We start from the raw sequence: 17,000 nt of genomic DNA on the forward strand, positions 1-17,000 counted from the left end.
ATTTACGCAGGACTTTCACTTTGAGGGTATCATGTTAGCAGTAGATGTACATCAGTATAAGCTGTGTAAGAGTTTATGTTCTGAGTATTATGTTTTGTTTCTTTCTCATGTTTTAATAAACCAAAATAAATGAATAAATCCCTGCACCAAGACTCCAAACATTAGAATAATAAAATCATTTTCGTACAGTCCCAAACTTCCCCTGCAATTATATTAAAAACACCAGGAGGGCGCAATAGTTTAAAGTGTTGCTTAACCCTCCTGTTGCCCTCAAATGTTACTAACACCATTTATTCTTGGGGTAAATTTGACCGTAGAAATTTAAACATCTGGAAAATGATCATAATCAATGTGTGACTCCAGTGAAGTCGAGTACTTTATGTTTTTATTTAACTAAATGAAAAATATCACTGATGTTAAACTGCATGGAGGGATTTCTGTGTGTGTGTTTTAAAGTAAGTCTGTTATTTTAAGTGCTATTTTGTGTTATTTGTAACATCTGGAATGAAAGTAACGTCCGTTATCAAGGACAGCAGCATGAATCTGACCTCATATAATATTTGAATTGTAAAATAAACGATAATAATAATGATTAAATCATCCAGATTATCAAACTGACCCAAAGGAACACCGATGACACAAGTCCATGTACGATAAGAACAATAAAAAATATATATAATCATGATATTTTAAGGTTTTTTATGAGTTGTCCCCATAAAATGAGGAAAAGTCATAAATATAAAGCAAAAAAATTTCATTATTTAGAGATGTTAAACATTAAATGGGGGCAAATTGACCCTTAGGAGAACAGGAGGGTAAAGGGGAGACTCAAGAGCAAGAGCAACTGATCCCCAGTCAGTTCCCAAACAGCACAGTACTCCACCCGGGGCTCCTCACAGATCTGTTCACGTCACGTCCAACTGTACGTAAGTGCATGAATCTGGAAACCTGCAGGGCCACTGGGTGTGTTTCACGCTGCAGGATGGGAAAGGAGGTTTAAGTGACACCACCTTTAACGCACCATTAAGAGCAGAGGGGTGAAATGAAGCGTGCATGTCGGCTGCGCTCACCCTGCAGAATAATGAGTGTGTGACTATAACGGATATGTTCATTTGTTCTACCATCACAGTATTTTCCTCCTCTTGCAGGTCGCATCTCTTCCCTTTCATCCTAATAGTGTTTATTAGTGTTTGATCACGAGGTGTAATGATGCTTTATGAGTGCGTGGGTGACTGTGCACGAGCCTGGGTGACTGTGCATGAGCGTGGGTGACTGTGCACGAGCGTGGGTGACTGTGCACAAGCGTGGGTGACTGTGCACGAGCGTGGGTGACTGTGCATGATCGTGGGTGACTGTGCATGATCGTGGGTGACTGTGCATGAGCGTGGGTGACTGTGCACAAGCGTGGGTGACTGTGCACGAGCCTGGGTGACTGTGCACGAGAATGGGTGACTGTGCACGAGCATGTGTGTGTTTGCGTTACTGTCAGTCCCACACACACAAAAAAATGAATTTGTGAACACAGTGTACATTTCAGACTCCATTTCCAACATTAAACCATTGTTCCTTCTTGTCTTCAGACAAAATGTGTTCAGAGAAAACTACAATAAACTTGTTTGCTATTTCTTCTGTGGACTGTCGTGCAGAAGCAGAAGGAGACGAAGAACACTTTCCAAATCCTCAGTGCTTTTTAATTTTGTGTTTAACAATATATTTCCTCTTTTTTTATTTATTGCTATGACAAACTCGTCCCCCTAACGCCAGTCCCATCGCCATGGTTCCTTAGCTTCACGGATAAAACCATTAACACTGGTTGTACGCCAACACACGCGGGCAGGAAGGAAGTAGAACTTGGTTGAGTTTGGACCAACTGTAGCTTATTCTTGTGAGTTTATAATCCGACAAGGTGCCAAAAACATTTAAAAAAACAAGAAAAAACGCCCAATACACGGGCGGAACGAGACGATACAAAAAGAAATGTAGAAAATACTCGTACGTAACTCAAAGCACACAATATAAAGTACATCGTAACCACTGTGTCACCACTGGAAGAGAGGGTCGGAGTAAAGAAAACAGCCAAGTTGCGGTCTAATACGGTGGAGCTACACGGGCGCTAGTATGACCTTTGGATAAAGTAGGAGAGTATCGTAGGCTTAGCACGTCACATGGTCAAAGTCGGCCGACAGTTAGTTAGCACCATCGCAGACTTCAGGTTTTCAGGATCGAGATACAAAGATACAGAAAAAGATCGTTTTGCATTTCTTTAGGAAAGAAACAAAAAGGTAGAACGTAAAAAAACAGGACCGTTGTTTGTCTCGCTGGCTCTCAGGCCCTCCTTTACATCCTCTTCTTGGTAAAGTCTCTTCTTATCACTCATCCATCCATCATCCATCATCCCTCACGCTCTCTCTCTCTCTCTTGCTCTCTCTCTCTCTCTCCATCACGCAACAGTCTTTAGTCGGGGAAGCGCTGGCAGGCTTTTTTCCAGCGACAGGCGGTGCACCACTGGTCCTTGCGCTCCACGCCGTACACCTTGCGGCACTTTTTGGCCTCCCCGCGACCCTTCCTGCAGATGCAAAGACACAAATGATGTGGATGAGAAGCAGAGCAGGGAAAGGAAACTACGGCACACGCATGATGTGATCCACCTCTCTAAAAACGGGACTATGGGGAAATAGAGTGATGATAAATGAAGATAAGATTGAACCTATTTTATCTTTCCTGGCCAAGTCGTGAAAATGTGTTTTAGTCTCACGCTGGCTCACGTGGCGTACGCGTGTCCGTAACATCCGTGTGCAGAGTTCAGGTAAACAACAACAAACATGTGAGACTGTTTCCATCAGTGGGACGTTCAAGTGTCCTGGGCGGAGCCGAGGCGGTGGGAGGCTGCAGACCACGCTGCAGATCCCCGTCACACTGTACGGCGTCCTGCTTCTCCGCTGTTAGGGAGAATTTCGGACTTGGCAAGTTTGACTCGTGAGTCCAGGACGGAAGGACACAGTACGGCCGTTAAAGTGAAATGCATTCTGGGATACATGGCTGTCCAAAGTCTACACGAGTCACCTCTGATGCATCCTCAATAAAATGTGCAGAGCAAGTTACATCCGGACATTTGGACCGTTCTTGGCCAGATGCAGACTATTGGAATTGGAACAGGACTTGGGCTGCGACCAATGACGTGTCACAAGTCCACGAGAACACAAGTACAGACAAGAAGGGAGGTTGGGAACCGGCTTAGGGCTCACCTGAAGGAGCAGTGAGTGCGGGAGGGGGACGCACTCATGGGCTGCAGCCGGTTCTGTTGGAGCCACTGTTCCCCGACACTGACAGACCGACAGCGAGGTTTCACCACCTGAAGAGACACAACCAAAGGTTAAGATCAGGACAGACTCACGCGGACTCATTCATCAGTGGACGGCACGGTTGTAAAACAGTAAGTCATGATTTACTGTCTTCCAAACAGACACATGTAACATCAGAACGGGACAGAAGACCCACCGGAGCGTTACTGGGACCAGAGACGGAGGCGGAGGGGGTCCAACCCTGGCAGCCGGGGCTGGTGGGGATAACAGACACCTGGACGGGGTTACAGGCCTGGATGGAGCAGGAGAAGAGGAGGCAACATGTGATTCATCATATCTGTAGGACCTAAAAGTGGCTTACAACCCGTTCCATTTAAAACTGTGGTAGGAAGAAAACGCCAGGGTTTGAAGTAGAGTGAGACCTCGAGGATGTACAGCCGGGCTATTCAATTGGCGGCTGGATTCGGAGACATTTCCTGGCCCTTTGAGTAGAAGCATATGTAAAAAAGTGATTCATGGCCGCTGTCCTCTCTCTAGTATCTAACCCTCTGGCGTCAAATACCGGCACGCTGGGGGACTTGCTACCACAACGCTCGTGGTAAACACAAGTAGGGCGAGGACACAACAGAAAACATGATCATGAGTATCCACCGTGTTAACCCTGGAGTTACATCGACAAGCTCGATTACATTTCCTTGACAAGTTAAAATCAGTGGGACATTTGTTGTTTCTTGTTGTTTCTGCTTTGTTTCATCAGTGTTCATGACCAACCTTAGTTCCCTCAAACCCGACAACATTTGAAGCTGACTGCAGAAACTCAAAAGCTTGTGTAATAGATGCTGAGCAACAATAGATAATAGTGTCATCAGCATAAAAGTGATACAAGTTATTGGTATGAATGGAAAATAAAATAGGTCGGAGCCGGCCATTCGCACGCAGTGTGTTCTGTTTGACAGATGCCAAAGCAAGAGGCTGCTTGCATTGATAAGCCAACTTGATGGAGGATGTTGATTGATAATACGAGATCAACTGTATAAAAGGATAGGTTAAATGATAAGTCAATAATTTACCTTCAATTCCCTACCCACCCATGAGCTAAACCGACAACCAACAGGAACCAAACCTTTGTTTTTAGGCGTAACGGTCGAACCAGACCAAGTACGGCCGTAGCAGCAAAGAGTAGGGGTGTGTTTAGTTGCTCATGAATCTTAAATGCAAAACATATATAGATGAACTGCATGTGGAAGTCCTGCTGTACCTAAAATGTGCACAATAAATAAAGAAACCAGCCAGACTGATACAGTAGCTCCTGCTAGATCTACTTCAGAGCGAGTAAAAGTTGCTTACAATCAAATTACATAATAATGAGAGTGCCTAACAGAATTTAAAATGTCAGTGTGAGTTCAACGCTGTGCTCAGGCATTTCCACATGACAGACACACACAAACACACACACGCGTGCGCACACACACACACACACACACACACAGCCACACTGACCTACAATTATTCAACCCACACTTGAGGCAGGACCACACTAGATTTCTGCATCCATGAGGAAATTAGAGACAACTGTTGTACACAATAGACACATCTGTGTCCATCCACACTTGGCATGGATATGTATGTGTCCATGCCCAGTACCTAACTATCACTCACTACCACTGGATGAATAAACATAAAAACATAGAATAAAATCCATTCCCTACCCACACCCATGAGCTAAAGAGACAACCAACAGGAACCAAACGTAGCAACTGCCAGGTCTACTGTGCACGCTGTGGTCAGGCACTTCCACATGACACACACACACACACACACACACACACACAGCCACACTGACCTACAATTATTCAACCCACACTTGAGGCAGGACCACACTTGATGTCTGCACCCATGAGGAAATTAAAGACAATCGTTGTACACAATAGAAACGTCTGTATCATATAAAAAAATGCAAAAACAATACTGTTTTTTAAGAAGTTTGCTTGGGACATTTTTCAGAGAGTGTGTGGGTTGAATCCATCCACACTAGGCATGGATATGCATGTGTCCATCGGGCCCTAATCGCTGTACAACTACACTGGAATACATGTCGTGTGTGTCTGCCGTCGACAGGCTGGTGGGAGTCTCGTCTCCTCGGGGGGAAGCGAGCGAGCCCACAGTTTACTCTCTCACTGTCACAAAGCATCCATTTACAGGCTCTGTGGTTCAGGGCAAATGCAGGTCACCAATGAAATGTTCTGCTACGTGATGCATAAACAAAGTCGTAGCTCATTGGCTCGTTAGAGGGGGTATCTGCACGGAGGCGCTGGGACGGAGGACCTATTAAAACAACACAACAGCCGTGTAACCTGAGACTCCTGCACTCAAACTTCAGTGAGATCGTGTCCATCGAGATATTTAGCAGGAAAAAAATGAGTAAATCATTTGATTTCATAGAAAAAAGTGCCTGAATTTGGGAAATAGCGTCGTTTGGAGCATGAACACACCGCGTCTTCGCCTGACATTTAATAATTCATGCTAACAAGGGCCGGGCTGTCTCCTTCCATCGCTCTCAAACACTCTCAGCCCATAAAACGCTGCCTGCTCGCAGAGAAGGTCTCTAGGAAGTAAACAATTACTTATTAAATTAGGGATCTTAAATACAGAGACTGAAACCGGTATTTCCCGTAACATCTGAGCCTGCAAACAGCATTTGGACGACAACACAGCATCAAAACATTTCCATTAAACTGGGACTGACACAATATTTCAGGTGGGTGAGTGTCATTAAGCACTTCCACCTACACTGCACTAATTCATCACACGGCCAGTCAGACGGAAAAGAGAAGTAACAGAGTGCTGTAGGAAGAAGTGAGTTTGCATTTTTGCACTTGTGGTTCAGTGGGTTTTCTGAATGGGGTTTGGGTTAGATGCCTGAAATAAGGTCTGCGGTGAACACGGGATTAAACGATGTTCACGCTTTGTTCCACGACATCAAATACATCAGTACAGACTTGTGAACGTTGAAGCTTGTACGTGGTTAACAAGTGGTTAAATGAGAGTACACATCAGGAGCATCTATTGTCTGAACTAGACTTTAGACTTAGTACCGTTTATGTGCAGCACGCTTACAGTTAATACACAAAAGGACAAACGACAGAATAAACATGTAGACAGAAATATGTGTTTTTATCTTGGCCTTGTGTTGAGGGCTGCTGTAGCTGCAGGCACCAGGCTTTTGCCGTAGCGGGCCCTCCTGCACACCAGGGACCTGAACCTGCGTCCGGAGGGTGTGATGGTGAAGTGGAGGTTGAGTGGGTGTGTGTTGTCCTGAGCTATTGCGGATGCGATGCGTGAGAGGGCCTTGAGATTGAGCTCTGACAGTGTGAGTGTGAGGAGAGCTTTGTTGTGACACGTGTGAGTCTGGCCCGGGTTTTAACAGTCGGCACTAATTTATTTACCCAATCTTAAATCTTAACTTGTGCACACACAGTCATCAGGCCAAAGCTGAGGCTGAGAGCAACACTGCTGCACCCACCTGATAGAGATGCTCCGAGTGGATCTGCCAGGACCTGCTGGGAGCCGACTGGCTGAGTGGACTGGGCCTGCTCGGGGGAGGCCCAGAGCTGGAGTTGGACCTGGGCCTGTGATCTGGGGGGATCTGGACCCCCGAGGCCGGAGGAGAAGCGCAGAAGGCCCAGCTGAGATGAGAAGATGAGGCCTGGCCCAGAGCCTGCTGGGGAGGAGCTGGAGCGGCACTGGCGTCCACGGTCTCACAGGAGATCTTGGTGTAGTAGAAGTCCTCCTCTCTCTGGGTCTGATCCGACCCACTGCTGTGTGTGTGTGGGGCAGGAGGGTGTAAATGTGTTTTTAAGGGTGCAGATTTAGGTGGCGAGCAGCAGACACGCAGGTTTAAAGGAGCGAGTTGTTTGTTTGGAGCGTTAGTGAACGCAGCACTCACTGTGGCCCAGATACAACATCTCAAAAACGCTTCATCACGTCCCCCGGCTAAAGTCAGAGCTCTTCCACAGCCTAAAATTTTTATTCCCTCCTGTTTTTTTTATGTTGTTTTGCAGCTTAGGAATGTTGTTAAGGGCCAAACTGTCTGGTTTTCACTACACCCCAGTTTACAATGGAGACTCCGAACAGACCCCTGCCTCTGTAATAACAGATACACCTCAGTGACACTTAACAACCATCTCACGAGACACACGTGTAAAAGACATAAAGAGAGGAAATAAACACACGTGTCTGTAGTAAGAGTCAAACTCAAGGTCTAAACGCATCATCTTGACTCTTGTTAAACAGGAAGTTCTTGAGTTAAATCTACATTTTGCCAAAATAAGACTTTAATCTTGTGTTTTTGTGCGTCTCCTTGTGTTTAGACAACAACAAGAAGATGAACTGTGGCTTCTGTTGGTCAGTAAAAAAGGGTTTTGTGCAAAACATATGTTAAAGTAAGGGACTGTACAGAAATTACCAGCAGCTAACAAGTGTTTTTTATGAACCCAGAAACACAGTATAGTTCATTTCAACCATCACTTAAAGATTTAACGCTTAGAATTACAGTTGAAGAGTCTTTCCAGTGTGTCATGGCACGGCTCATGTGAGGTGCTGCAGCTGAAAAGCCTTCATTTTAGTAGATTAGTAGTTAATTTGACTTGCTTTAGATGTCATCAGCTGATTGAATGGGTGTTATGGAGGCGTTATGGCCCTACTCTAAATCCAGTTTTTGTACTGTCCTTAAGTTATAAAGATAAATCAGTACTTTAACCTGGGTATTGTATCAGCCTGAGTATTGATTGAGTAGTTCAAGAAACATCCATCCCTAAGAAGCATGCGACTGGCTGTGCGCGTTAGTCCAACTCACCACAGATGCAGCACGCGGATGTGTCTTTTTATTCCCACCGAAGACGTGAGCACTTTGCCACAACTGGGCCACAGACACTTGTACACACCTCTGAACGAGCTCTGTGAGAGAGAGAACACAGCGCAGGTCAAGTACAGGAGACAAGGGGGGAAAGGGAGAAAAGAGAAATGCACAGAAAGACACAAACTACAGAGAGAGAGAGAGAGAGAGAGAGAGAGAGAGAGAGAGAGAGAGAGAGAGAGAGAGAGAGAGAGAGAGAGAGACAGTCTCAGGGCGCACTCACACTGTGACTCCGTACCGTGCCAAAACACCTTTCACGGCTAAAGTCTGGTTCCTTTGACCAGTGTGAGTGCAACCGTACCGCGCCTAGGAGCGGCACGGTTGCCGTCCACGGCCCGTTTGGGAGAGGTGGGCTTTAGTAAAGCACGCTTGCACGTGTACGAGCACGAGGCCTACGGCGGTTCTGAGGTCATTTCCTGTGCGCCTGTTGGGACGTAGAAAAAAGAAGGAGGGACCATGCGCGGACATTTCAAACAATGGCGGTGAAAGGTTCACGTTGGTGTGATGCGGAGGTGGAGTGTTTACTGCAGATTTGGTCGATGAAAAGATTCAAAAACAGTCGACAAGACGCACAAAAACTCCGAGGTCTATGGAAAGATCTGGAAACAAAGCCACGCATCGCCATGACGTCATCAATGCGTGTGACGTGTTACGGCGTGATGACGTATAGGCAGCAAGAAGCATTCTCCGAGGCCCAAGTAGTGTGAGTACAAACGGGCCTGGAGGGGGGACAAGGACCCTAAAGCACGGGGCACGGGACGGAGGAACAGTGGGAGTGCGCCCTCAGTCTTCCTTTGCTGGTTCAAGAAGTTTCCGAGGCAGCGATTTCCACCATATGGTGCCAAACGGTGAAGTTTTTGAGGTACAGCTGCGTACCTTTGGCTTTTTGGCATTCAGCTCCTCTCCCTGCTCCAGTTCCATATGCAGGCCTTCATCGGGGCTGCTGTCCATCTCTGCGACGGACGGCGAGGGGGCGGGACTCACATTGCCGTGGTCCCAGCTCCAGTAGCCGCTGCTGCCGCTGTCAGAGAGCTCGCCCCCACCGCACTCCATATCAGCTGCAGACGATGATGAGCCGGCTGGAAGACAGGAAGTTAGTTTTCAGAAACTAACTCTTCTTCTGTTTAATTATACTTTACTAACTTCACAGACAGATGATTCCAAAGCCCTATGAGCCCATGATGAACGCTGTCTGATGTGAAAGTGGTACTGAACACAGCAGGACACTGGTGATGCTGGTGTGTTGGTGAGATGAGACTGACCTGGTCCAGGATCTGTTTGTGGAGGGCTCTGGACCACGGGGCTGCAGGACAGACTGGTCAGAACCATGGCTGCCATGATCTCGTCCATCTCCACCGACTCTGGGCTGCGGAAACTGGACGCAGCATACGAGAATTACCCTCAGACCCTCGTGTGAAAGTCCCCCCCTCACACACTCATTTACCGTAACCTGGTCCTCACCTGTATGGCGACTCTCCGGTAGTTGAGCTGGGGTGCATTGTGGGTGCTATAGTTTGCAGAGGAGCAGCCGGGTTGCTCCAGCCTCGCTCAGCCTCCCTGTGCTGTAGGTGAGCGGATGTCTTGTTCTTGTGCTGCCCGCTCGGCCTGAATGCTTTCTCAGCCTGGACGCACCTCTGCGAACGCACCTTTAGAGAGGAGCAATGAAATAATGAGCTCCTACTGAAGTTCAAATCTGCAACAGTTATGTTTTTACTGCGACACGTAAAATCATCCCAGGGTCTTTTTCGCTAACAGTTGAATGTGGCTAACAATGATTAGCTCGGATTAGAAAACAAAGCACCAATGGGCTCCTTCCTTTGGGATTGACTTAACTCCGGGTTTACTAACTACGATTTTGGTGCTTCAGTTAATGTGTTAGGACTCTTATCATGGGATCTCTGTCTCCCCCTGGTGGCTTATTGAGAAAAATGTTTATGAGTGACGTAGTCGGACATGTGTGTTGTGGGCAGTGTAAGTAAAAGCGTAGCGTATAAGCTGTCTGAGACAGTCTACGGGGCGCATACGCGGTCCATACTCCTCCAGCCTTGAGTTACTAAATGTTAGTAAAAGTGCCTTTAATGCCGATAACAATAAAGTCTGAGTTCATTTTGCTGTAACCACCGTCTCACTGTCCAGTCCTTCGGCTGTTTACTTGGACCACCAAAGGCAAGTTACCTGCCCCGAGCCAAGTTAGCATGAGATTCGCTCAATCTCAACTACGGTTCGGAGAAGAAGAGCTATAAAGGAAACACATGCTACTGCAGAGGTTTGGTGTTATCATGGACAATATTAGTGGTTAAAAAAGACTTTAAAGCGAACGTGCTGCCCCGAGCTAATCCGTGTTAGCCGCATTTGGCTGTTAGCGACTGTCTGGGATATCTCTATGATCTAAATCCCGGATTTTACGCCAGAATTTCACTTTAATGGCAGCTGACATGGACAGAGTAACCCAGACTCTGTTGGCCTTGGATTAAACCGTCGTTGAAACCCTGAAACTGAGTCTGGCTGCTTCCATGAATAAAGCAGTTAAGAGAATATTTCCTGTCCATCTGTGGCGTCCTGTCTGCAGACAGCACGATCTGCCAGTGTAACAGTATGAAAGGGATGTGGGTGCCAGCCTCTGAGCAGCAGGACACTGCCTCTATCGTAGGAGACATTTGGGGGCGATACAAAATAATGGGAAAGCCCACATTTATCAGCTCTGTCCCTCTCTGAAAACTCACCAGAGTCTGCTGCATGCCAGGGCCGTTGCTGTTGTGCGTTGTTGTAGAGGTGCAGGCCTGTGGTCCCGACAGGCAGACTGCCGTCCCGCCTGGCCCCGCTCCAGCTCTGTCCTCAGGTCCCATAGCTGCCATGGTGCTGCTGCACACAATGAGGGGACTCAGTACAGTGTCACAGCTCCCTGCAGACGAGACACCACAGGGACACAATGAGAAGTGATCAAACCAGTCTGACGGCCCTTTCAAACGTTTCTACAGCAATTAAATATCCATAAAATTGCTTATCAAAGGGGGTTCTTCTGCAGTTTAGTAGGGTACACACAAGAGACAGACTTTAAACAAGAATGACGCAGCAGAGGGTGAAATATCCTGATTCTCGTGGTGCGTTCCATCTACCTCCGATGTTGGAAGTCGGAGCTGGGGATGACGTCACCTGTTGTTAGCGCGGCCTGCTTCAAAAACATAGCATTTTTCATTTGAACCTCTCTGCCTCCTAATTGTCTGGTACTTTGTAAACAGGGGTTTTCCTTCCATCGTCCTCAAAAGCCTGACAAAACGCTATTAGCTGAGGCTACCAGGTCGTGGTGCATGGCTTCAATTCCTCAATATAAAGCGAACGAGCAACTGTCCATTTATGTGTCGACATGTAAAAAGTCCTGCTGGTGGTTTAAAACCAGCACTATTCAGGCCACGGCCACCATTGCATGAAAGGTTCGCTCATTTGTAACGCCGCACAAAGCAGATAATGACGCACTCATACTGGCCAGAGTTTTCCAAAAGATTTTTTTTGGTCATCTCAAAACGCCATTTACTGTACGTGTGGACTATCGTGGACCATTGACTGTAAAAAAAATAAACGTAGCGTCTTTGTCGGGGTTCGTTCTCTCAACTTGTTCCAATCGTCCTCGCCTACGGGAGTCGCCATCTTGTCGGACTTCGCCTTATTTCCTCTTCCCAAAAAAGGGCATGTATGTGACGTTGGGGGGAGGGGCGTACGTCCATCTAGCTGACGTTTACCTCCGAGGAGAAGTGAAAGCCAGTGGCCAGCTGTCACTCAAGAGGCCACGCCCCTAATTATTCATAAACATTAACCTCCAATAAAATAAAAACTAGCCCCTCCCCCTCAGTGTTGTCATGGAGATATGATCTAAACACACAGACTAGAATGTTCTTTTGTCCTTAAACAGATTTAATGATGCTGTGTAAACGGCTGTTTAACATGGGGCTCAATGAGAAACTGCTCTGTTATGAAACCTGCCCCTAGTGGACACTCAGAGAACTGACGCTGACGGAGCTTCCTGATTGGATCAAACAGGAAGTCGCTGTGGGCGGGGCTTGGTGTGGACTAGGCCTCAAGCTCAAGCCAAAGTCAACCCTGATGAGCCCGTTGTCTCCTGTCACCTTTGTATATACGTAGTGTCCACCACACATTTCTTTAGCAACCTTTGTGGGTTGTTTGTACCGTTGGAAGAGCTTCCATCTTAAAAGCAGTCAGTGTGTTTCCGTGCACATCAGTAACCTGTAAACCGGTCCAGGGAATGACGGGATGATTTAAGGTCCCCTCGTACACATGAGCAACACACAGCTGCTCTGAATAAAGCTTTTTCCCCAGTTCACCTTTGTCAAAATCACAAACGGCGACTTTTGGACAGAATTACGACAGAAACAAGTTTTCTTGGTAGTGATGTTTGTTGCCATGGTGAAGTCCTACCTCGGTTTAAAGGAAACGCTCTATTGTTGTTGTGTTTGCACGTTGTTTTCGGCGCCGTTGCTTCCTGGTTTATTCTATTTCCGGGGTCAAAGGACACACCGCGGAGTGGGGAGAGGGAGTTGAGAAACCCAATATTACTCCGGGTGACATGACATGAGTTCTCTAGGTCTGTTAACCGGGGTCTGAGAACGCCGGGGTACGGTGTTTCCATGGTGTTTGAGAAACCAGAGTACGCCCTTAACCCGGTTATGATCCGGTGTTTAAACTGCAGGTAAACGCACTAACGAAGGCTGAAGGTTATTCTCAACTAGGAAGAACCTGCTCAGAGTAAACCACGGCACCAAATGATAAAAAATGAATCTTTCTCTGATGAATAAATACGTAGATCTAAACAGAAGGCGGCTTTGCTGACTGGTGAGTGTTGGCGAACACTACTGCACTCCTCTGGCTGACAGCGCAGAGCCAAAACACCACGGGGACTTGAAGATGATTGCAGGAGTTTGGATTGAATACAAACTCGTGTGGGTTCAGATAGTGACTGGAACAAACCCCTGCTGTAGTTCTGTCGTCTATTCTAATAAAGTATTTGACTGATAACATGCTCCAGAGATGTAATCTGGCGTTTGGGTGCATTCACTGTGGCCTGTTGCCCATAGAGGTAAAACTGGGCCAATGCTGCATTCAGGGAACGTAGGAATAATCAGTGAATATCTCGAAGCAGTTATTTTGCAGCGTTCCCCGTCCGTGATTTACTATCTTTAGAGTATTGTGGTGGTTTTAGGTCGTCAGACTCAATGACTGGAGTTTTCTGAAGACTCTTAACATTTAAAACCACATATTTCAAATCAAATGCACAAAATGATTGATATTAATTATTCGACAGGGGTCGTACGACTTTTACGAGGTCAAATTCAAGCACTTTTAAGGTCCATTTTCCAGCTTTTCCAGCACCTTAGGGCTGTTGTAAGTTACATATTTCTACGAAGACATATAGATATTCATCATTCATCTTCAGCCTCTTGTCCCTGTCGGGGTCGCGGGGGGCTGGAGCCGATCCCAGCTGACATCGGGCGTGAGGCGGGGTCCACCCTGGACAGGACGCCAGTCTATCACAGGACACACAGAGACGAACAGAGACAGACAACCATTCACACCTACGGGTGATTTAGAGTCATCAATGAACCGAACACCTGCACGTCTTTGGACTGTGGGAGGAAACCGGAGAACCCGGAGAAAACCCACGCAGACACGGGGACAACATGCAAACTCCACACAGAAGGGTGGCTTCATCAGTTCATGTACGCATCTGACCAGGCTGGGACTGGACCAGGACCATGACCAGGGCTGGGACTTAAATGCATAAATGTTTTTTTTCTCTGAATATCAAACTGGCTTAATCCTGCTCTGGGGCTCCAGTGCAATGTTGTTTACATGTTTACCACATCAAACCCTTTCCTCTGGCACCACCGTGGTCCACAAACCTCCCTTTCCCCATTCTTTCCCGTGCACCTGAACGCAGCGTAAAGCCCGATTTCCCCCCACCTTTGCACCAATCAGCGCCCGGCTTCAGTAGTAAACAAGTGCCGGGGTGTGGGCGGGGAGCCGCCGCTCATTGGCCCGGCGCTGCCTCTCAGACACACACCTCCTTTCTGACAACGTGTTCAGACACGAGTTTCACCGGGGGAGCGGGGACCGAGCGGGGCCGAGCGGCACCGGGAACCGACCGACCGCTGCTGCTGCTGCAAACAACCGTGTGTGACAACAAACAGATACAATAAATAATAACACGCAGGTTAAATCAGGTGTGTGAGCGAACACGCAGCAGCAGGAGCAGGCGGTGGACGCGGAGTGTGCGTAAAAACATCACGTCATCCCCCATAGATGGAGCCCAGGCAAAAACACCCAAACACTTATTTTAAGGGGCAAAATAAGAGTTTACACGCGTTTGGATGGAAACCAGTCAAATCCACTGATGCACTATAACGCGAGGCCACGCGTGCACGTTTACGCACGGTGATATCTTCAAATGAACACTTCCCCAAACACATATAGCACCCGGACGCGTCACGGCGGTGGTTACGGTGTGGTTTAGGATGATCATTTTAATCATTTTGGATCATCTTTCAACTGCAAACACCGATCTCCACCCGGCGACGCAGATTGAGATCAGGAGGAACTCCCCCTCCCTCCCTCCCGTCCTCCCCCGTCTCACCCTCCGATGGAAAACAACATTTTTCCTGCGCTGCAACACGAAAAAACCTCCGCGCTCAGAAAACACAGACATGCAGAAACATACTGTGGGGTGCTTACTTCGGTGGAGACCTCTGTCCGGTCCGGTCCGGTCCGGTCCTGTCCGAGCTACAGGAGCGGGTCGTCGCTGCCTGGCTGTCCCGCCGCTTGCCGGCTCTCCAGTCCAGTCTGCCGGGGGGGAAGGGGGTTGGTCGGTCGGATGCGCGCCTACGTGCGTCTGTTTGGTGAACCAATGCCGGCGGTGGCAGCTGGGCAGAAAGCGGAGATATCAACCTCCAGCGCGCCGTGCACAAAAGGATGATGTAGGTGAGGGGTTACCAGAGCAGCAGCAGCGGCAGCAGCAGCAGCAGCATCCTCTGTCTGTCCGTCTGTCCATCTGTCTGTCTGTCTGACACACATCCAAACCTGGGATCTGTGTTCTGCAGCATTAGAAGGCATCTTTATGGTTTGGATTTTATTCTTTACACATAAAAAATGAATGAAGAAACGAGCAAAATGTGATTTTATTCAGGATATAATGCATCATGAGTGGCTTTGGCTGCACTGACCCACTAAATGTCCCACACACTGAAAAAAGTGTCCAATCAAACCAACAACTGCCATTAAAACAGGATCAGACGGTTGATCTGAGTGTTCTCACAGTTTACAGGACTTTACACAAGCGCTTACTGTGTTGTTTGTTGGTGTTTGTTTGTTTTGTTGAGCGTATTAAAAACAAACAAACAACAACAGGACACACAGGAAGTAAGAAAACCTACAGTACAGGTACTAGGTGGAGACAGGCAGGAATGAATCAGCTGATGCTCCTTTACAAACATACGGAGGGTTTTAATGACTCCTGCTTCAAGTGTCATTTAGTTTTCACGTTTGAATTAAAGCAATAAAGCATTCACTCATTCATTCGCTCATTCATTCATTCATTCGCTCATTCATTCGTTCGTTCGTTCGTTTGCTTGTTCGTTCGCTTGTTCGTTCGCTTGTTCGTTCTTTCGTTCATTCATTCATTCCCTCATTAATTCATTCATTCATTCATTCATGAATGAATGAATGAATGAATGCTTGGCATCACTGGGTCCAGCCAGCGAAGGGCCATCACGTTGGCCACTGATGCTGCAGAAGTGGCATCAAGGTGGCTGTGGATCAGGAGGGGAGCGGCGGGGCATGGAGGGCAGGAGCGCTACCTGGACACAAGCTGGGACTTACTTGTTCACCCCGGCTGGGTCGTCTGATTGTTGAAAGACCCGAAACCCCCTACGTCACCATCACTGATGATGTGTTCAGGTGCACTAGATGGTGTAAAGAAAATTATTCCAACATGCTCCTAAACTGCACGCTGCGTATTGTTGTATATTGTATAAACCTACGTTTAACCACAGTGTCTGTTGCACTCTGTCACATTTAGTTATTGTTTGATTTATTTAATGTTAGCTTTATTTTGATTTGATTATGTTTTTATGCTTATTGTCACTCTGATCCTTTCATCTTTGTATTGAAACTTTAAATAAAGATCCTTGAATCTTGAATCTTTCATTAATTTAGTTTCATATCAGTTCAGCAAAACACCATCTTTCTTCAACGTGATTAAAATAAAGAGATATAATCAGTCTCAGTGTGTGTGTTTGTATAAATATGTATCTTACCACAGAGCTAAGGGGCTGGAAACGCTGGAAAATGGACCTTAAACCCTGATCTTTAACTCGTCATTATTTCCCAACACTTTTCTTAAAATGTGAATAATTTTGCTTTAATGTGTTTCTATATGTTTTCCAATGTTGTTAAATGTCATTTTCATCTTTTCCAGTGCTTTGAATGTTTCACGTAAAGCACTTTAAATGACCTTGGTGTTGAATCCTGCTTTAAATATAAACCTGCTTTACATTTTATTAAGATTCTACAGATGAAAGTGCAAATACAGGTGATTTAATACCAGTATAAAAGCACCGATAGGCTGCAAAAATCTACTATCCATCACTATAATTAACTATAGAAACATCAAAACAGTTTTATCTGTGGACAGACGTCTGACACAGAGAGACAACAGTCATCTGAAATGTGTTTTAAGAATCCAAACAGTGACTGAACACTTTAAATCCAATCGTTCA

The 17,000-nt window shown here is 46.7% G+C and overlaps 1 protein-coding gene across 4 annotated transcripts; it reads right to left on the reverse strand.

Annotated features, from left to right (window-relative positions):
• Nucleotides 1-1,682: 1,682 nt before the first annotated feature.
• znf395b (zinc finger protein 395b) lies at nt 1,683-15,138 on the reverse strand. Of its 4 annotated transcripts, none has more exons than XM_083933498.1 (10): nt 14,959-15,138; nt 10,941-11,119; nt 9,679-9,863; nt 9,480-9,592; nt 9,094-9,296; nt 8,158-8,258; nt 6,826-7,117; nt 3,499-3,594; nt 3,246-3,352; nt 1,683-2,566 (listed from the first exon to the last, which is right to left on the reverse strand). In XM_083933498.1, the coding sequence occupies exons 2-10, from the start codon at nt 11,070-11,072 to the stop codon at nt 2,455-2,457; spliced, it is 1,341 nt and encodes a 446-aa protein (XP_083789624.1). In that variant the 5' UTR covers nt 11,073-11,119; nt 14,959-15,138; the 3' UTR covers nt 1,683-2,454. The 4 variants fall into 4 exon arrangements, with proteins under 4 accessions (XP_083789624.1, XP_083789622.1, XP_083789623.1 ...); XM_083933496.1 differs by having other exon boundaries at nt 6,826-7,120; nt 10,941-11,079; nt 14,959-15,136; XM_083933497.1 differs by having other exon boundaries at nt 6,826-7,120; nt 10,941-11,079; nt 14,945-15,136.
• Between the last annotated feature and the right edge of the window lie 1,862 nt (nt 15,139-17,000).

Source organism: Echiichthys vipera, assembly GCF_963691815.1.
Source record: "Echiichthys vipera genome assembly, chromosome: 19".
Taxonomy (NCBI): Eukaryota; Metazoa; Chordata; class Actinopteri; order Perciformes; family Trachinidae; genus Echiichthys; species Echiichthys vipera.